This window comes from Humulus lupulus, chromosome 3 (genome assembly GCF_963169125.1).
Source record: "Humulus lupulus chromosome 3, drHumLupu1.1, whole genome shotgun sequence".
NCBI lineage: Eukaryota > Viridiplantae > Streptophyta > Magnoliopsida > Rosales > Cannabaceae > Humulus > Humulus lupulus.
This window is the reverse complement of record NC_084795.1, coordinates 235,086,778-235,109,420: the sequence shown is the minus strand read 5'-3', so window position 1 is coordinate 235,109,420 and position 22,643 is coordinate 235,086,778. Positions and strand designations below refer to the sequence as shown.

Below are 22,643 nucleotides of genomic sequence, written 5' to 3'. Positions count from 1 at the left end.
CTCAAAGTATATAAACCTTTTTTTTTAAGTCCCAAAAGAATTGTAGAAAATTGCATTAAAACAGCAAAATGTGAAATAATAATGAACATGATTGAAAACAAAATGAAGAGGACAAAGTGATTCAAGTGGAGCTGCTCCCCGTGGTTATTGAATTAATGTTATATGTGAAATGTACAATGAAGAATTTTACATCTATTTCAATTTTGACGTGCATTTACAAATATTTAAACATCATTATTTGAAGAGAATGAGTGGAAATTTTATTTTATTTTAAAAATATCGATATTTCATTTATTAATCATGTTATTATATATATATATATATATAATTTTGTTTGCCAAACCAACTAATATCTTTTCAATATTATTCCTCAAGGTGAATGCTATTACAATTATTATTATTAATTGAGATATCATTATTATCAAATATATATATATGGAGACACTCTTAATGGTTATTACTCATAAATGATTATTTTAATATTAATCATTAGATTAATATCAATGACTCATATTTATAATTGTTAATTAATATTTCTAAAAAAAAAATTTAACTTTTCAAACTTTTGGAAGGGCTACCTGATGACATGATGGTCACATATTTATTAAATACATAATATAGAGAATCTTGTTTAATATTCATTCTCCGTTCCTTCTTCATTTCTGATTCATTCATTTGATCTATTTCATGAGAAAAAAAATTATTTTGGAATTAATAAGAATAATTAATGTAACCATTATCTTTCCAACTAATGTTTATTGCCTAATTAATCTAAAAAATTCGAAATTATTGATTTTATATATTTTATTTATTTATTTTTATCATCATTATAATCATTCCTCATCGAAAACTTGTTTAGTGATTTATGATATCCATTCATGGGTAATAACCATTGAGAAGTTTTCATGTTTTCATTATAAATTGTATCAATGATCAACGAAAAGATATAAATATAATACAATTTAAAATCCCAGAAGTAAATAATATTAAATTATTATTGGTGATAAAAAAAATATATAGTCATTACTTAAGTCAATTATTTTTACACATTTCCAAAAGTGAATGTCTAAATTACTAGCATTAAAGTAAACTTTGTCATTGGTCAGAATATATATAAGTATATTCGACAAATTGATAGAAAAACTACAAAGATGATTTGAAAATGTTCTTGAAGAAACCTTTACACTTTAGTTCTCGACAGATAAAGTAAAACATATTTTTATGTACCAACCGTGCATTTATATATTTAAATAGGGATATTAATGGAAATAATACTCAAATATTTTCAAAAATTACACTTTAATACCCAATTTTCTTTTTGTGGCAATAATACATTCTGTCAAGAAATCGATGCAGCCGTTGTTACCCACAACTAACGTCTGACATTGACACATACGTGACAACATTTAATTGGCTTATATTATTTAATTTTTTAAAATAAAAAATAATTTAAAACTTATCACAAAACTAAAAATTGAACTAAATTTAAATTTAAACTAATTTTAGTTCTTTTATTAAATTAAAACTAAAACCTGTAAAATCCTTTATTGGCATTTTTTATAATAAAGACAAAATTAATTAAAAGGGTATTTTCGAAATTAGTAGTTTCCTCTTTTGTAATATTTTGTGGTGAATTTCGAAAATGGGTAGTTTCTTGTTTTGGTGAAATATGTCTTTCTATATTCAGATTTTTATTTATGTGTTAATAAAATAAATATATATATATATTTTCCTATAAAAGAATATATTTTTCTTGAATTGGAAATTATTAGTATTTATTTTATTTATCTGATTTGGTTGCCCAGAAATCGTGTACAGCTTGCAATCATAAAGGATATATTGTTTCCTTATTTATTTAAGGAAACTGGGTTGAAAAACTGTCAAGGTTCAATGAATCTGTTTGAACGGATTGCCAGTCTGTTTGAACAGATTCTGACTTTCCTGTTTTGGAAGATTTTCCTTTTATGGGCTGTTTGATTTCTGATTTGTGTTCCACGACCTAAAGGGATTCTAAACAGTATATAATCATCCTTAATTCGTTGGTTTTTTATTATCTCTCTTGGTGCATTATTTTCTAAATATTTCTCAAGTTTTTAGAGAGACTTTTTGTTATGTGAAGAACTTGAGTCCAGCAAGTTCTTAGTGGTTTATTACAGTGTACTTCTGTATTGTTTTCTTTGTGTTAATTGTGCAGGTTGAACACACTTGGACTTTTGTCATCAAGCTTCGGGAGAAGTCTTGTTCGTGAGTCACTTTTCGGGAGGAAAAGTGCAAGTGTTATGATTTGAAGGGAGTTCAAGATCTTAGCACTTCAGAAATTTGATTAGAAGTTTAGATTACAACAGTTGCGACAAATTCAAGAGGGAGTCTTTATTTGTATAAGTCAATTTGGTTTTGTAATCATTTAGATATTCTTCTAATAAATTTCATTCTCTGGGCGTGGCCTCGTGGACTAGTAGCAATCTGCAAAGATTGCTGATACCACGTAAAAATTCGTGTGTTCTTTACTTTATGTTCGTTTTTATCTTCTAGTCACAAACTGTTTAAACATATCTGGTTTCTGTTCAAACAATTTTGGTATCTGTTTAAACATTTCTGTAACAGTTTAACAATTAATTATTTAATTTAAATAATTAAGTTGGTAATCATAAAAAACGGAATTTCAATAAAGACTCAGCACTCTCACAAAGATTAAGGTGAACAAACTTAATCTCTACAAATAAAGACACTTTTCAAAATAAACTCTTAAAATATTTTTGTCTATCAAGTTGCCAAAGGGGGAGATTGTAAAGTCCTTTTTTGGCTAACTTTATTTTAGACAAAATATTTTAAAGTTATTAAGGAAAATCAGTAGTATCTCCATATTGATTTTCGATTTTATTTGGCAATATTTTCAGCTGGTTTTGTAATGTGAAAAGATCTTTAAGTGTGAATATATTTGTTGCCTTATTTATCTCAAATAATCAATTTTTGGTAAAAATATATTGTGCAAATATCTTGAGATTATTTTCAGGGATTATATGGGATTATGTCTATTCTGGAAATAAAGAAGGTGTCGAAAATGAATATGGTCAAAAGAAATGACCATGTTCGTTCTGCCAGATAAAACAGATTTCGTTACTGACTCATCAGTTTCCTTTTCTGTCGACACAGAATCCTTCTGGCTGGCTGTTTTCCTAAATCAAAGGAATTCGCAAATTGATTTCAAAGATACCAGAAAATCATGGCCTTGGACGATTTTCCTGCCTATAAATACCTTGCCAAGGCCTTTGGAATTTTCACCTTTTCCATTTTCAATATTTGTAAACATTATTTTGAAGAGTGTCTTTATTTGTAGAGATTAAGTTTGTTCACCTTAATCTTTGTGAGAGTGCTGAGTGTACTTGTGGATATCTATCTAGTCCATTGTAATCAGATAGTGTCTATTGTGAACGTGTTCATAAGGATCTTCGGGAGAGGATTCCATCTAAGTCTCACTTCGGGAGGAAGTGTGCACTCGCTGTTCTTTGAAGGGAGTTCAAGAGAATCAGCGTTTCATCAAACCAGATTCGTAGAGAAGAGTACAACAAGATTGCGGCAATAGTTTAAGAGGGAGTCTTACATTGTTTAAGTCAATGCTTTTGTACACTTTGTTTCTTTACTAATTGGTTTATTCTCTGGGCGTGGTCCCAAGGAGTAGGATATCCGAAAGGGTTTCTGAACCTTGTAAAAATTCGCTGTGTTCTTTAACTTTTGCACTGTATAATTTTTTTGTGTTCAGTTCTGTCATGACAAGTTCGGATTCTGTCCCGACAGAAACGTTGTCTGTGTAAACAACTAATTACCATTCCGCATTTTAATTAATTCATTGTTTAATTAATCTGGTAATTACTAAAAATGGAATTTCAAAACCAAAAACAAAAAATTGAAAAAAACGTAACGTATTAACCCTCCCATTCCTCTTCCCAAGCCACAGGGTCCATCAAGCCCCAAACACCCTAAAAAAATTTGAGATTCATTTCAGCTTCTTCTCCCCTAATTTAGCATCGATTTCAACTCGATCTTGTAGGCTTAGACCCATGGAAGACTATCACTGCGTTGCCGATGCTAAAGCCGGAAACAAGGAGCTCAAGGACGTTTTCCTTTCCCCTCCCTCTCTTTTTTTTTCTTCTGTAACTTGTAGCTTCGGCACCCAAGAGATACGTGGCAACCATGATGTCGGGTCGGAGGATTTGTTCGCGGACGGAGGTTCTGGCTTTGAAGGCTTTACACCGTCGTCGCTACCTGCACTACATCCACGCCGTCGCTGTTGGGGTTTCAAAGGTTCTGCACGAGATCCAAGCCCCGCACGACATAGCTTGCACGTGCAGCGACGGGGACAACTGAGCTGGGGAGATCTAGATTTTTTATGTTGGGTCGAGTTTTTCACATCTCTTTTAGATGAAGGCTAGGTTTTTTAGATCTGTTTTGATGGTGAAATATTGTAACCCAGATTTATATTGACGTTTTGATTTGGAATTTGAGTTTGGATGTTGAATATTTCTTTTAAACAATTATTTGGAATTTTGAATGAGTTCAATTTTGCTTTAGATATGATTTTTTGTTCTTTAATGTTGAATTGGGTTTGGGTTCTTAACTCAAGAACACATTTTTTTTAGTTTTGCTACTTTTGGATGAAGATGATAAACTTAGGATAGTAAATCTATGAGTTTATTAGTTTATGTTTATGAATTGATGAATACTGATTAGATTAAAAAAAAAGATTAATATTGATTTGAATCAAATTATCAAACAACGTCAGTAATTTTTTTTTTTTTTGTAAATAATGGTAACGTCATTAATGATTTGAATAAAAAGATGTTAGGAACATAAATAAATTCTATTTTTTTTAATTTAAGTTTAAATAATTTTTAAATAATTAAAATAAAATTTAATTCATTTTAAAAAAAAATTAGATTATTTTTATTTTATTTTAAAATAATTAAAATAATATAGACCAATTAAATATTGCCACGTATGTGCTAATGTGAGGCGTTAAGTGTGGGTACCAATGGATGTACTAATTTCTTGACAGAATGTATTATTGTCGCAAAAAAAAAATTTGGGTATTAAAGTGTAACTTTTGAAAAGATTTGAGTATTATCGCCGCCAATATCCTTATTTAAATATATATAATATATCAAGTTATAAGAATAATAAATGATTTATTCATTAATAAATTTGATCACTTGGGAATATATCTATTTGACTATAACAAATATGATTATTATCATTCTGGAATGAATTATGAAGTTATTTGAAATATAATTTTTGCTCAGAAGTACACACACCATACTTTGAATAAAGAAAATTGTAAAATATAATATATTACAAAAATTGAATAAAGACTCTTGATTCCTAAAAAGTTAATGTTATATATTTTGAAATATATTAAAATTGTTTCATCTTCTACCATATAAAAATGGAATTTATAGCGTTTACTATATATGTCGAAATAATTTTACAAATCATTGTAAGAAAATTTCATACAAATTATAGTGAACTTAAAGTTCATTAATTTAATTGTTTTGACATGATCAATTATATGTAATAAAATATAAATAGTTTTTCTAAATTTTATTGAAGAACGTGAAGATTTTTTTCATTATTAATTCATGTATGGTGCTTAAGGAAACATGTACATATATTTTGCACATGAAAATGTAAATAAATTTGAATATCTTGTTATTTTAAAAAGAAAAATATGTATATTTCAACTAGTTTTCAAATATTTTATTTTCTAAAAAGATTTTAACTTGTACAATTTTATTGTTATATTTTTTTTGGGTGCACTCTTAATGGTTACTACCTATGGATGATTATTTTAATATTAACCATTGGATTAAGTTTAATGATCTATATTTATAGTTGTCAATTAATGATGGACCCAAAACGGGTATGTTTTAAAAATTTATACTCGCAAGCACACGAATCGTATATGGAATATAGTGTTCGTGTAAGCACGAGATCGAACCCAAATGAGTTGTCTAAAATAAAAAAGAAAACTATTTTAAATCAAAAGTAATAAATTCTAACCCAGCTCCAAAGATTGATGAGTTTTAATATTATGAACATAAAATAAAAGATTGAAAAATAAAGCTATTTAAGAGAATAAAAATAAAGCAATAATGAGTTGAAAATAAGTGTTAAAAGAAAAGATTATTAAGATACTAGAATCCACAAAATGTAAGTTTAATAATATTTATTAGTATATTGATTCCCAAGTTTTAGTGATAGTTAAAATAATTTAAACTATCATTTTCCAAAAAAGATTTATAATTTTAAGCACAAATTTCTTATAAAAAGATAGGATTTTTCTTCACTTTTCAAAATTATAATTTCAAAGCATTTTGTGTAAATCAATCTAATGAAATAACAAATAAATCAATGAACATTATTTACAAGGCAAAACATAATATTTTTGTTCTAAGCATGGATGTGTACAATTTAATGACACATCTTATACAAAGAATATTATGTTTTTGCAAAATGAAGAACAAAGTGCATATTATCTAACAATCCAAAATATGAGATATTAAAGATGAAAGACATATATGAAGAAGAAAAATCCATAAACTTGTTGCATTACAAGGGAAATCAACATACAACATAAATATTACCTAGTTACAAGTTGCTTCATCATGATCTTAATAATCTTATGAAAAAGATTAGAAGCACATAACTAGAGTAGAAATTACAAAATAAATGACATACATACTTGCAAAATGCTCTTGAAAAACCCAAAATGGAAGAGAGGATGGTAGAGAGAAAATGGGAGAAAGGAAGATAGTAACCAAAAATCAAGCACACCTAAAATGGTCTTGAAAGTCCATATTTATAGCCAAAGTGAGATTATTAAAATAATAAATTTAAATTAATTAAATTGATTAGATTAATTAAATAAAATAAATATGGTATGTAAAGGTAAATTATAGGGTGTAATGATGATATAGTGGTGAAAATGTGTAGACAAAAGGGTAAAAAGTTGACATTTTTGTCATAGTTGACAAATGGTACATTTGGGCAATTTATGGGCTCAAGGGGCTGTGGGGTGGCTGTGAGACAGGCGGCTGATGGTGGCTGCAATGGGTGCCAGGCGTGAGAAGGGAACGGGCCTAAGTTGGGCCTGAATGGGGCAGAGAGGCAGCTGAGGCGTTGGGCCTTGGGCTTGCTGATGGAGGAGGCTGGGCAGGTGGAGTCAACGTTGGGGTGATTGGCATATGTGATTGGCATATGTGAGGGAAATGCTTCAGCCACGTTGGGGAGAAGGAAATGCTCATGTGAGATGCCTGGTGAAGCTTGGCATTGGGCCTTGTGCTTATGGGCCCAAATTGCTTGGGAAAATACCAATTTCCTTTGTTATTCTTCACAAAAATGCCATCTTTTTTCATCATTTTCATTGCTTTTCAAGAGCCTAAATTCCCTACAAAATAAATATAAAATAAATCATAATACAATATTTTCAATTATAAAATAAATCAATTTAATTTTTTGAAAATATTAATTATAACTTAATTATATTTAACACTTAAGCTCAATAATATAACATTTTTTTACCACAAATTAAACTACAATAGTTTAAATAATTAAACTACAATATATTGCAACAAAATAACTATAAAAACACACAAAAATTTAAAAAATCAAAATAAACCTAATAAATTCAAAATTACTTAAAAACTTAATAAATCAATTAAAAACTCAAGAATTAAGCAACAATTAGCACATAAAAAGTGGTAAAATAACTCTATTTTGTAGAGTTATCACACCCCCAAACTTAAAGTTTTGCTAGTCCTCAAGCAAAAGAAAAATTAAAACACACATTTTTTTTTATTGGTGATATAAAAAGGATTTTCTCAAAAATTGCACAATGAAAATAATTCTAAAAAATTGTTATGAATAAAAGTTAAGCTTATGTAATTAATTAAATTGTCAATTTTGCTTTTAGAAAAAATGTTTTCATTAAAATTATTTTTCCCTTAAACTTATAGGAAATAAGAGTGTTCTTGTTATGAAAAATGTAATTTTTGTTATAAGCAAAATTGACCATATAATTAAAAACAAAGCTTAAGAATTATTCATATTTTTAAGAGAATTAAACTCAAACTTAATCAAGATTTTTATCATTGAAAATGAAAAATATCACCAAATTTTTTTTTTTAACAATTTTTTTTTTTGAATTTTTATGAAAATGAACAAATTAAAAAAAAAAATTAACAAAACAACAACATAATATTTTTTTTTTCAAACAAACATAAATAACATAAATAAAACACAAAACATTAAAAACAATGCAAAGCAAACATAAATAACATAAATAAAACACAAAACATTAAAAACAATGCAAAGCATAAACACAATAAAACTCGATACCCCCAAACTTAATTTAAGCATTGTCCTCAATGTGTCAAAATATAAATATAAATTAAAATTGACAAGAGTGTAAAGTTTAGAATGGTCGTACCTCGATATTGTGCATCGCAAAGAGAGAACAAGATACAACTAACAAAAATTAAATCACACATAAAACAACAATATAAATAAAACACAAGTTATCAAGATCACACAGGAATTAAAGAGCATGGTAAACAGGGTCCTCAAGGAGTATCTCATCCACTTCATCAGTTTTTAATTCTAAAAATAGTTTTAATTTTTGTCCATTAACTTTAAATATATCACTATTTTTAGGATTTTCAATTTCAATAGCTCCATGTGGAAAAACAATACGAACAATGTAAGGACCGGACCACCTAGAGCGTAACTTTCCCGGGAATAGATGCAAACGAGAGTTGTATAAAAGGACTTTCTGACCTGGATAAAAATCTTTTCTCAAAATATTTTTATCATGGTAAAATTTCATGCGATCCTTATACTTTTTTGAATAGTCATAAGCATCATTCCTAATTTTGTCTAGTTCATTTAGTTGAAGTTTTCGTTTCTCACCTGCCTTGTCTAAAGAAAAGTTTAACTGCTTAATTGCCCAAAAGGCTCTATGTTCTAACTCAACAGGTAAATGGCACGCCTTCCCATACACAAGTCTGTAGGGTGACATGCCAATGGGTGTTTTGTACGCGGTACGATACGCCCATAATGCATCAGTGAGTCTTAAGGACCAATCTTTCCTAGTTGGATTCACAGTTTTTTCTAAAATGTGCTTAACTTCCCTATTAGACACTTCAACTTGACCACTAGTTTGTGGGTGATATAGTGTTGAGACTTTATGTGTAATGCCATATTGTTTCATCAAATGTTCAAATGACTTATTACAAAAGTATGTACCGTTATCACTAATTATAGCACGTGGTGAACCAAAACGGGAAAATATATTTTCTTTTAAAAACCGAAGCACAGCTTTGTGGTCATTAGTGTGGCATGCAATAGCTTCAACCCATTTAGACACATAATCAACTCCAACAAGAATATAAAGATTACCAAAAGAGTTAGGAAATGGTCCCATAAAATCAATGCCCCAAACATCAAATATGTCAATAATAAGAATATGATTTAAAGGCATCGTGTTTCTTTTAGTTAAACTTCCTAACTTTTGGCAACGTTCACAAGCTTTACAATAAACATATGTATCATGAAAGATAGTAGGCCAATAAAAACCACATTGTAAAACTTTAGCAGCTGTTTTCTTACCACTAAAATGTCCTCCACATGCATGATCATGACAAAAAGATATGATTTTAGATTGATCACAGTTTGGAATGCATCTTCTAATTATTTGATCAGGGCAGTATTTAAACAAGTAAGGATCATCCCAAATAAAGTTTTTCACCTCAGAATAAAATTTAGATTTATCATGCTTAGACCAATGAGATGGTATTTCTTTAGTGACCAAATAATTAACAATATCAGCATACCAAGGCAATGAAGAAATATACATCAATTGTTCATCAGGAAAAGTTTCAGTGATAGGAGTGGGATCATGTATAGTTTCAACAACTAGTCTAGATAAATGATCAGCAACAACATTTTCAGATCCTTTTTTATCACGTATTTCTAAGTCGAATTCTTGTAAAAGCAGGATCCAACGGATCAAACGAGACTTAGCATCTTTTTTTGATAAGAGATATTTTAATGCAGCATGATCAGAGTAGACAATAATTTTAGACCCTAACAGATAAGATCTAAATTTCTCTAATGCAAAAACAACAGCAAGCAATTCTTTTTCGGTTGTGGAGTAATTTAATTGAGCATCATTTAAAGTTTTGCTAGCATAGTAAATTACATGAGGTATTTTTTCAAGTCTTTGTCCTAAGACAGCACCTATAGCATAATCAGAAGTATCACACATTATTTCAAAAGGTATTTTCCAATCAGGAGGTCGGATAATGGGTGCAGTAGTCAACAAATTTTTTAATTTTTCAAAGGCAACATGGCAATTATTATCAAAGACAAAAGCATTTTCTTTTCCAAGTAAATGGCATAAAGGTCGAGAAATTTTGCTAAAGTCTTTTATAAATCTTCTATAAAAACCGGCATGGCCTAAAAATGATCTAATTTCTTTCACAGTTTTAGGTGGGGGAAGTTTTGAAATAAGATCAACTTTAGCTTTATCAACTTCTATTCCATCAGATGAGCTTACATGACCTAAAACAATTCTTTTTTTAACCATAAAATGATATTTTTCCCAGTTAAGCATAAGGTTTTTCTCTTTGCAACGAATTAAAACAAGTGAAAGATGATGCAGACATTCATCAAAGGAAGAACCAAACACAGAAAAATCATCCATAAATACTTCAAGAAACCTTTCAACCATGTCAGAAAAAATCGAAATCATACACCTTTGAAAAGTCCCAGGTGCATTACATAATCCAAAAGGCATGCGACGATAGGCAAAAGTCCCAAAAGGGCATGTAAATGTAGTCTTTTCTTGATCTTCTGGGGCAATGGGGATTTGGTTATATCCCGAATACCCATCAAGAAAACAATAATATGCATGGCCAGCTAATCGTTCAAGCATTTGATCAATAAAAGGTAATGGAAAATGATCTTTTCTAGTAACATTATTCAACTTTCTATAATCTATGCACACTCTCCACCCCGTTTGTACTCTAGTAGGGATTAATTCATTTTTCTCATTTTCAACAACTGTGATCCCAGACTTCTTAGGCACAACTTGAACTGGACTAACCCATTGACTATCAGAAATAGGGTAAATGATACCTACGTCTAACAATTTTATGACCTCTTCTCTAACTACTTCTTTCATATTTGGATTTAACCTTCTTTGACATTCCCGAGAGGTTTTAGCATTTTCTTCTAGATGGATTCTATGCACACATATGGATGGGCTAATTCCTTTAATGTCTCCAATGGTCCAACCTATGGCTTCTTTATGTTTTCTAAGGACATCTAACAATTTATCCTCTTGTTCTTTATCTAAAGCTGATGCTATGATAACAGGTAAGGTTTCAGATTCTCCTAGAAAAGCATATTTTAAATTTTCTGGTAAAGGTTTAAAGTCTAACTTTGGAAACTCAGAAATTGATTGAACATGATCTAAGGGTGAAAAGGTTCAACTTTGGTTTCATGTAAGGATATAGGCTCTACCAAAGAATTCACATCATCATTAGAGTCATCAACATGCAAGTTCATACCAAAGTATTTTTCACAAAAGTCAAGTAAGTCATTTCCCTCATCTTCACATATACTATCTATCATGTTAACTTCATGCACTTCTTCACACTCGACAGACTTAACCACATTAAATACATTCAATTCAACAGTCATATTTCCAAAAGATAATTTCAAAACACCATTACGAAAATTTATGATTGCATTAGATGTAGCTAAGAATGGTCTACCTAAAATGATAGGAATTTGAGCATGCATATTTTCCACAGGTTGAGTATCAAGAACAATAAAGTCAACACGAAAATAAAATTTATCAACTTTTATCAAAACATCCTCTATAATGCCTCTAGGAATTTTCACAGAACGATCGGCTAATTGAAGAGTTATAGATGTAGGTTTTAGCTCACCAAGACCAAGTTGCTTATAAACAGAATAAGGCAACAAATTTACACTAGCACCCAAATCAAGTAAAGCTTTGTTAATAAAATGATCACTAATAATGCATGAAATTGTGGGACACCCAGGATTTTTATATTTAACAAGACTCTTATATTGAATAATGGAGCTAGCTTGTTCAGTTAAAAACGCCTTTTTAGGAACATTAGTGTTTCTTTTAACAGTACAAAGATCCTTTAAAAATTTGGAGTAGGCAGGAATTTGTTTAATGGCATCTAAGAAAGGGATGTTGATACTAACTTGTTTAAAAACTTCTAAGATGTCATTATATTGGCCGCCTTTTTTAATTGGAAGTAATCTTTGTGGGAATGGGGCTTTTGGAATGAAAGGATGGATTGGAATTTCTTTGTTTGATGAGTCATTGAGATTAGAACTAGAAGACTGACTCTTTTCTTTTTCTTTTTTGTTTTCAACCTCGGGTATGTAATCGGGTTTGACAATTTTCTTTCCAGACCTAAGAGTTGAAATTGATTTGACTTCTCCATTATGACTAGACTTTCCTATCTCATATTGACCTTTTGGATTAGGGATAGGTTGACTAGGGAATGTTCCTTTTTCTCTATCAGCTAAAGCAGTGGCGAGTTGTCCTACTTGTGTCTCGAGTTTGGTAATAGATTGAGATTGATTTTGTAGGATTTGTTGGTTGGATTGCATAAATTGTTGTAAAGTATCTTCTAAGGAAGGTTTTCTTTGTTGCGGATATGGTTGATTTTGTGGGGCATGAGCTTGGTTTTGTGTGTTGTATTGGTGCCCTTGATTCATTTGGGGTTGGTTTTGTCTCCATGAAAAGTTTGGATGGCTTCTCCAATTTGGATTGTAGGTGGACGAAAATGGGCTATCATTTGGTTTCCCATAAGAGTGAAGAGCATTGGCCTCCTCAGAAAAGGCTTCTTGGTAGGAAGGACAGGATTGGACATTATGGCACGGACTAGAACATATAGAACAAACATCTTTTCTTGGTTGTATTGGAGAGTTTATAGTTTGGCTTATGGCTAAAGCTTCTACTTTTCTCGCTAATTTATCTAAAGATGTTCTTAAGTCTACTTCTTCTTTTACTTCATACCTTCCTCCTCTTTTTGGTGAATTAGTTGACCTAGACCTAGGATCAAAATAATTCCATTGTTGTAAATTGACAGATAAATCTTCAAGGGCGTCCCACGCCTCTTGTCCTTGAAATTTTAAAAATTTTCCAGTATGCATAGATTGAATCATTTGACGATTAGAGGGAGTCAAACCATCATAAAAATATTTTACAAGTCTCCATTTTTCAAAACCATGATGAGGACATTTTAATAATAAATCTTTAAATCTTTCCCAACATTCATAAAACTCTTCATTATCTTTTTGAAAAAACTCGGAGATTTCTCTCTTTAGACTATCAGTTTTAGACATAGGAAAATTTTTTAGTAAGAATTTATTATAAAGTTGATCCCATGTAGTTATAGACCCCGTGGGAAGGGAATTTAACCAAGCTTTTGATTTGTCTTTTAATGAAAAAGGGAACAATCTTAGTTTGACGACTCATCAGAGAAATTTTGAAACTTAAATGTTGAGCAAATTTCTAAGAAATCTTTGACATGCATGTAAGGATCCTCTCTATCTAACCCATAAAAAGATGGCAATAATTGAATGATTGCGGGTTTAAGCTCAAAATGAGTAGCAGAAGTATTAGGTAAAACAATGCATGAAGGAGCATTAGATTAAATAGGTGCAAAATATTCAAGCAAAGTTTTTTCAGGCACAACATTTTCATCAACAGGATTAGCAATAGGTTCCATGATGCTCAAATTTTTACTAACACTTTCAATTTCAAACAAAGATAAACGTCTTTTTACTAATCGTTTTTTAGAGTTACGTTCCCAATGATGCATACAATTTTCACAAACAAGGCAACAAGGATAATCTCAAACAAGCAATTTTCTGATGTGGAAGATCAGTTAAAACCGCAACCACAGAGCATACTTAGAATTTTTATAGATTTCACAACAATATAATTCTTATGGTTTACTTGTCCCCAGGCCTATTTGATTCCACTTACTCGCGCACTACTAACAACTCCCCGAGGTTAATTAGTAGAGGCGGATTGGGAATTTTGTTCAAATTTCCTTTAAGCAAAAATTGCTTATGGTGAAAGGACAAGATTTAGGTTTCTTTTTTTTTTTTTTCAAGTATTTTTCACAATATTACACTAAAATATTAAAGAAGACAAAGAAAAATAAGGCAAAAATTAAATAAGACTAAAATTTAGGCAAGAGTAGGGAGGCATAGCATGCCATCAACCATAACAAAATTAAGGTAAAAACTAGGAGGCACAAGTGCCATCAGCTAAAACATAAGATAGAAGACTAGGAGGCAAAATTGCCATCAACTAGCTAGGAGGCAAAATTGCCATCAACTAGTAATTTGTGGAAATTAAATAACATAAAAATTACAACAAAATAAATAAAAAAAATTACAACAAATGTTAGGAGGCACAAGTGCCGTCAACTAACAAAGATATAAAAGAAATAAAATTACAACAAAATTATAACAAAATTAGGAGGCACAAGTGCCATCGACTATAAAAATTAAAATGATAGATAGGAGGCACAAGTGCCGTCACTAAAAAAAAACAATAAATATAGAAATATAAGTATATTTTTTTTTATGGGTGGTTGAACCGTCCCAAATTTTCTTTTTATCTTTTTTTATTTTTTTTAGTTTTTATAGATATATATTTTTTTCGTTTTTTTTTAAGTGCAAAAATTAAAATAACTAGTAGAAGAATTTACTAACCTTGAGATAATTTTTGTTTCTTTGCTCTTGCAACTCCCCGGCAACGGCGCCAAAAACTTGATAGACCCAAAACGGGTATGTTTTAAAAATTTATACTCGCAAGCGCACGAATCGTATATGGAATATAATGTTCGTGTAAGCACGAGATCGAACCCAAATGAGTTGTCTAAAATCAAAAAGAAAACTATTTTAAATCAAAAGTAATAAATTCTAACCCAGCTCCAAAGATTGATGAGTTTTAATATTATGAACATAAAATAAAAGATTGAAAAATAAAGCTATTTAAGAGAATAAAAATAAAGCAATAATGAGTTGAAAATAAGTGTTAAAAGAAAAGATTATTAAGATACTAGAATCCACAAAATGTAAGTTTAATAATATTTATTAGTATATTGATTCCTAAGTTTTAGTGATAGTTAAAATAATTTAAACTATCATTTTCCAAAAAAGATTTATAATTTTAAGCACAAATTTCTTATAAAAAGATAGGATTTTTCTTCACTTTTCAAAATTATAATTTCAAAGCATTTTGTGTAAATCAATCTAATGAAATAACAAATAAATCAATGAACATTATTTACAAGGCAAAACATAATATTTTTGTTCTAAGCATGGATGTGTACAATTTAATGACACATCTTATACAAAGAATATTATGTTTTTGCAAAATGAAGAACAAAGTGCATATTATCTAACAATCCAAAATATGAGATATTAAAGATGAAAGACATATATGAAGAAGAAAAATCCATAAACTTGTTGCATTACAAGGGAAATCAACATACAACATAAATATTACCTAGTTACAAGTTGCTTCATCATGATCTTAATAATCTTATGAAAAAGATTAGAAGCACATAACTAGAGTAGAAATTACAAAATAAATGACATACATACTTGCAAAATGCTCTTGAAAAACCCAAAATGGAAGAGAGGATGGTAGAGAGAAAATGGGAGAAAGGAAGATAGTAACCAAAAATCAAGCACACCTAAAATGGTCTTGAAAGTCCATATTTATAGCCAAAGTGAGATTATTAAAATAATCAATTTAATTTAATTAAATTGATTAGATTAATTAAATAAAATAAATATGGTATGTAAAGGTAAATTATAGGGTGTAATGATGATATAGTGGTGAAAATGTGTAGACAAAAGGGTAAAAAGTTGACATTTTTGTCATAGGGGACAAATGGTACATTTGGGCAATTTATGGGCTCAAGGGGCTGTGGGGTGGCTGTGAGACAGGCGGCTGGTGGTGGCTGCAATGGGTGCCAGGCGTGAGAAGGGAACGGGCCTAAGTTGGGTCTGAATGGGGCAGAGAGGCAGTTGAGGCGTTGGGCCTTGGGCTTGCTGATGGAGGAGGCTGGGTAGGTGGAGTCAACGTTGGGGTGATTGGCATATGTGATTGGCATATGTGAGGGAAATGCTTCAGCCACGTTGGGGAGAAGGAAATGCTCATGTGAGATGCCTGGTGAAGCTTGGCATTGGGCCTTGTGCTTATGGGCCCAAATTGCTTGGGAAAATACCAATTTCCTTTGCTATTCTTCACAAAAATGCCGTCTTTTTTCATCATTTTCATTGCTTTTCAAGAGCCTAAATTCCCTACAAAATAAATATAAAATAAATCATAATACAATATTTTCAATTATAAAATAAATCAATTTAATTTTTTGAAAATATTAATTATAACTTAATTATATTTAACACTTAAGCTCAATAATATAACATTTTTTTTACCACAAATTAAACTACAATAATTTAAATAATTAAACTACAATATATTACAACAAAATAACTATAAAAACACACAAAAATATAAAAAATCAAAATAAACCTAATAAATTCAAAATTACTTAAAAACTTAATAAATCAATTAAAAACTCAAGAATTAAGCAACAATTAGCACATAAAAAGTGGTAAAATAACTCTATTTTGTAGAGTTATCAATTAATATTTCTAAAAATAAATTTTGATTTTTTCAAATTTTTAGAAAGGTTACCTGATGAAAAACGTGTATTTATTATGAAAATATAATATTGCAAACTTTTCATTTTTCAAATGCATGTCAATTTCTAAATATAGCTAGTGTCTCACATTAGTTTGAAACAATATTAATTATGACAAAAAAAAAAAACTAAATTCGAAATTAATGTAAAAAAAAATATTTATATATTGGTGACTTACTATACCAAGTCATTATGTTGTCACATCATCATAATTGTTAGTACCTATCCATCCAAAATAAAGGGGATTAATGAGTGTGATTTTGTGTGGAAAATGGTAGAAATTGATGAGTGGTGAGTTTAAATTTTTGAGAGAAACTAGGCCATGCATGAAGCCCTTTGACCACCTCTCTTCCTTTCCATCTTCCCAACCGAGCTCTCTCTCATTTTACTTTTCATTCACTCATAAGCAAAAAAAAAATACCAGAAGCTCTCTTCTCTCTCTAACCATTTCGTTCTCTCCCTCTCTAAACAAAGACTCAATTAAAGCCCCATCCAAGCTAGGTTTGTGAACAACAAAAACTAAGGTGAGCAAGCTTGTGTTCTAGATTTTCATTCTCTTTTTCTTCTTAAGGCGGAACCCTATTCTCTCTTTCTTCTCATTGTTTTGAGTTTCACACTCATCCTACTCATTTTCTTGCAAGGTTTAAGGTTGAAATTTCATTTTTAGTAATTACCAAATTAATTAAACCATTTGAATTAATTAAAGTGCGGAATGGTAATTAACTGTTTACATAGATTCCAGTTCTGTCGGGACAGAATCTAAACTTGTCACGACAGAAACTAAACACAATAAAAAGACAGTGCAAAACAATAAAGAACACAACGAATTTTTACAAGGTTCAGAAACCCTTTCGGATAACCTACTCCTTGGGGCCACGCCCAGAGAATAAAACCAATTTATAAAAAGACTCCCTCTTGAGATTTGCCGCAACTTTGTTGTACTTCTCTTCACTAATATGATCTTGATTAAAACGCTCAACCACTTGAACTCCCTTCAATGGCCAGCGAGTGCTTGCATCCTCCCGACACAAGGCTTGTAAAAATCTTCTCCTGAAGACTATAAACGTTGTGTTCAATTTACAATGTGTATTCACTCATGAACATGATATAAACTTACCACTAAAAACTAAACACTCATATTTCTACAAGATCACGTGAATACTTATGATCTTGAATACAAAGAGGAACTCTCACAAATATTACAATTATGCTCACAAATTATGCATCTAAGAGTTCACTTTTCTCACTGCCTTTAGAGCCCTATTTATAGAGTCATTTTTTGTGCTCATAAAGGCTAAGAAAGAATTCTTCTAATAAATGCAAGAATAATTGAAGATATTCTTGATTGATGAAGAGTTGCCTTTTTTAGAAGATGCTGATTCGTCAAATACGATATTGGTGGGGACAGCTAAGATCTGTGTCGGATCCAAAACAAGCTCAAAAAAGAAGCAACAATTAATGACATTAAGGATCCAGTTTCCTGTTTTTCAATTCTTGAGCTGCACGAAAATATATAAACAAATATTCCAGAAATGACTTTGGGTAAGTACTGAATATTTGCAATATAAAACTTCCCCTTATAAACAAATTGGGACAATATAAAGCTAAATAAGGAAGCTAATTATTATCCGAAATTCACAAAAAGGGAAAGTGAATTTCTTAAAATTACAATAAAGGGAAACAACCAATTTATCTTTTAAGAAAAATATATTTCTATAAAAATGCAAATTATAGGATTTACAATCTCCCCCTTTGGCAATTTTATAGACAAAGAATATCTATTTTTAAAAGATCCCTGCAAAACACAAGTAAGTGCTTAAAATCACAAGAGTCACAAAATGACTCCCCCTGCGAAAGATAACCAAAGCACAAGATAAAACAGTTAACAAAAACTAATAAGAAACATCAGGTCAGTCAACATAATCAAAGTACCAAAAAATAGAGTTACTCTCTCTCCCCCTCATTGTCTAAGAAAATGCCAAAGAACAAAGGAAACTAAACCAAAAGAAAGACACATCTAGTGTTCTGTTACATTTATCAAAAGCAAATTAAAAAAGATCGAAAGGAACTGTAACCATTAAGGAGCAGGAGAGGGGGATGCACTGATAAGGGCCAACGAAGCAAAAATTTGGCGCTGAGTATCCTCAATGAGAGTGAACCGGTCAGAAAGACTTGTAAATCCTGTCTGGACAGAAGCGAGATCAGTCGGGACAACAAGAGTGTCAGTCACAACATTGCCAGAACCAGAACCAGCCAGATTAATGCATTTGAACTTTCGAGCTGTGGAAGGAGCATGGTCATCTTTGACAGTGTAGGTAGGACCAACCACAGGAGAAGTCAAAGTCTCATGGGACTTCTTCAAAGGACGTTGAGAGTCCAAAAGTTTGTAAATGACTTGTGGAAACATCAAGTGTTGACCCTTGCGTTTGGGACCATTCAAGGACATGATTTGATAAAAAATAACAGCATCAAGATCAATTGCGACTCCAGTCCCAATTTTGAACAATAGAAAAGCCATGTCTTGAGTGATGGTAGATGAATGAGTGGTAGGCATCCAATTAAACATTGCGAATTTGAAAAGAGCACCATAATAATGAGTGAGATCCGTGACTCGTAGAGAGGTGCTTGGTTCCCACACCATAGCTTGACCAACCAACTCGGATAACACTTGATCCTTAGCAAACTCAAAAGAATCATCAATCTCAACAGGAGCGAGATTGAGGGCTTTAGCAATTTCAGACAGACCAAACTTATACCAATGTCCCTTAACATACACCTTATGAAACATAAAAGAAGACTGGTCTAATAAATCATCATTCAAATTTGCATAAAATTCTTTAACAACCCGAGGCACAAACCCAGACAAGGAACGCAACCAGCCCCTTTCCTCTAAAGTAAGTAAGACCCCAAAAACACGATGAGGAGCAAAAAGGAAATTTCTCTCACTAATAATGTAACGCCCTGGATAACCAAGACTGTTACACTGTGTGTTTGAAGTAGTGCAAGACTTGCTAATCAAGTCATTTAAATCATAATGTGTAGCTAATGGCATAACAAGCTAGGTTAAAAATAATTTTGGTTATAAATGATTAAATTTTACAAAAAAATATGTTTGATACATGGGATCCGTAAATATAAAATTCTTGTTAACAAATAAACAACCAAGCCACTCTAATGGAAAAATACATAGTTTAGGTTCCCGTTCCTGTACAAATCCCCGACCGTGATGGCCGAGCAGCTGACAATGTACACTTCGCCCCCAGAGCTCTCCAACCCATGGCCAACTTGCCTTACCTGCACCATGTAGCACCCGTGAGCCGAAGCCCAGCAAGAAAACATAATATCATAATATAACAGTATTAACAGCTAAACAGTTCACAGAGCATAATCCAATAACCACAAAGCATTACTCGGTTCCTTCAAGCCATAAAATCCATTCAAGACAACACACTGGTCAACAACCAATAATCCAGCTCCAGATATTCATTAAGTCATAGACAATAATCTACACCAGATATTCAACACGTACATTCAGATTCAAGATACAATCATTCACATAATTCACTCTTATCACATAATAATCAGGGCCGACGACTTAGGCCGCACCCTCTGTTTAACCCACTGACTCCGGCCCGCTTAAACCGAGCTCAGTGCATAATAAGCTGTCCTCGGATACCAGTGTCCGAGCCGCGCCATGTGCGCTAGTGTGGATTTCAGCACCCTTAGGCCGTTACCACATGTCCCCGTGGCATAATACCACCTTATGACATTCATACCATTATAGGGAACTCTTAGTCCCAACATATTCACATGGTGTATTGCAATCACATAACAATACGTTCAAATATAGGGAACACTTAGTCCCATCCTATCCACATACACAGGTGCAGTTTTCTTACCTTAATGCCAAATGCTTTAATTAGAGAGGACGACCCCCGAGCACGATCCATTCCCGAGCCCTAGCTTATTACCTAGTCACAACCAAGATAATGGATTCCATTAATATTCACGTATATATTTTCGAGTACAGAACTAGCTTCCGGGAAAACAAATCCCACCAAGCATGGTGGTGAAATCGATCCCGAGCACTTTAGGTATGATTCCCATGCTTTAAAACCCCAAATGTTCAAATATGCATCCAAGGGCTGTGGCCCTTGAAGCCTAGCCACGGCCCTGCCCTCAAAACAGAACCAAGGCCTCCCTGGAAAAAGACACGCGCCGCGGCGCTCACCCCTGGCCGAGCCTCCTTGGCTCATCTTCAAGCTAGGGCCGCAACGCTCTAGAACAGAGCCGCGACCCTTCCCTTCGAGCCCATAATTTCCCCCATTTCTAACATCCAAAACCTCATCCATACCTATTATAAACAATCCCATTAACACAACTCAATTATCCCAACACTCTAGCATGCTTCCTGTTGACTGCGTTTTTAGCCAACGACGTGAGAACGTCAATTACGACAAGCCTTCAAGAGAATGCAAACGACACAGACGGTATAATAAAGAAAATAAAGAACACACAAGAGATTTTTATAGTGGTTCAGCCCCGATTGTCGGTAATAGCCTAATCCACTTAGAGTTGTAATTTATAGACCTATACTCAAGATCAGATGGACTGAGCCAACTGAGTTTCTTCAGTATAGATTGTGAAAATACAAGAATTCTCTCTAATTTCAGCACTTTCTCTCTCTAGAATAGACAGACCCAATTTTCTCTCTCTAGAAAGAAGAAGCAGAAGAAGCCCCTCTCTCATCCCATAAGCTCTCTATTTATAGGCCTGGGATCCTCAACTGATATCCCCTTATGATCGGGATATTTTATTATATTTATTACATTTATATTACAAATAAACATTCAAAATTCGAAATGTAACAAACTCCCCATTTGTGGGAAGAATGAGAGATTCCCGCGTATGTTGTTGAAGTTGTGTCTGATTTAGTCTCCTCTAGCTAGTTGGTCCACCTCCTACTCACTACCCATGCAAGTGCTGGTTGAACATGCATGGTGGTAGGATATGCATGGTGGTAGGACATGTTTTTGGTGGGTTGAACGTGCATGGTGGTAGGAGATGCACTTCTCTCCTCTAACATGCACTCTCCTCTAGCATGCCATGTTCCTCCTTGAACCAATCTCCTTGGCTTCTCCTCGGACCAAGGTGGTCCGAGGAAACCTCCTTGGCACCTCACCTTGGACAACATTGAGGCAACCTCACCTTGAACAACATTGAGGCAACCTCACCTTGGACAACATTGAGGCAACCTCACCTTGAACAACATTGAGGCAACCTCACCTTGGACAACATTGAGGCAACCTCCTTTAACATCTCCCAAACATGTCCGATCGAACATTGTATAGGCTCTCCTTATCAAAATCTAAGTCCCCATTCTCTTGCATGAGACTCCTCCTCCTTAGCTATTTACCTTGGACACGTTCGAGCCAACACTTAGAAAACCTTGGGAGACTTACCTCCTACACACCCTTGGGGTCTCCTAGGACCACATCCTCCTTGGGGTCTCCTAGGACCATTCCCCTTAACTCTCCTAGAATGCACCTTCCTATTTTTTGGGTATAACACTTCCAATCAGTAAAACCCAGCAGAAATCTAGGCTAAAACCTCTCAACACCTCATTTTAATTAATGAAACTCTCACACCCAAGAACTTCAAAACCAGTCAGAAAATCTCAGAAATTCAAACATTAAAACCTTAATTCCAAACTCACCTTTGCTGCAGAATCAATCCCCCAAATAAAACTGAGCTAACTCCCAAGCTCCAAGCCTCAATTCAACCCTTAAATGTCAAAATCCACAA

The 22,643-nt window shown here is 32.3% G+C and overlaps 1 protein-coding gene and 1 non-coding gene across 2 annotated transcripts; one reads left to right on the top strand and one right to left on the bottom strand.

Annotated features, from left to right (window-relative positions):
• Positions 1 to 8,695: 8,695 nt before the first annotated feature.
• On the bottom strand, positions 8,696 to 11,269 carry LOC133821570 (uncharacterized; the record flags this gene model as incomplete). Its single annotated transcript, XM_062253784.1, has 5 exons — positions 8,696 to 8,741; positions 9,150 to 9,426; positions 9,661 to 10,035; positions 10,237 to 10,431; positions 11,155 to 11,269. Coding segments are annotated over 5 exons (1,008 nt in total), but the record flags the coding sequence as incomplete, so codon positions are not given.
• A 2,058-nt stretch (positions 11,270 to 13,327) lies between these two features.
• Positions 13,328 to 13,434, top strand: LOC133827801 (small nucleolar RNA R71). The gene has a single exon (XR_009890452.1). It is a non-coding gene; the product is annotated as a small nucleolar RNA R71 (small nucleolar RNA).
• The last annotated feature ends 9,209 nt before the right edge of the window (positions 13,435 to 22,643 follow it).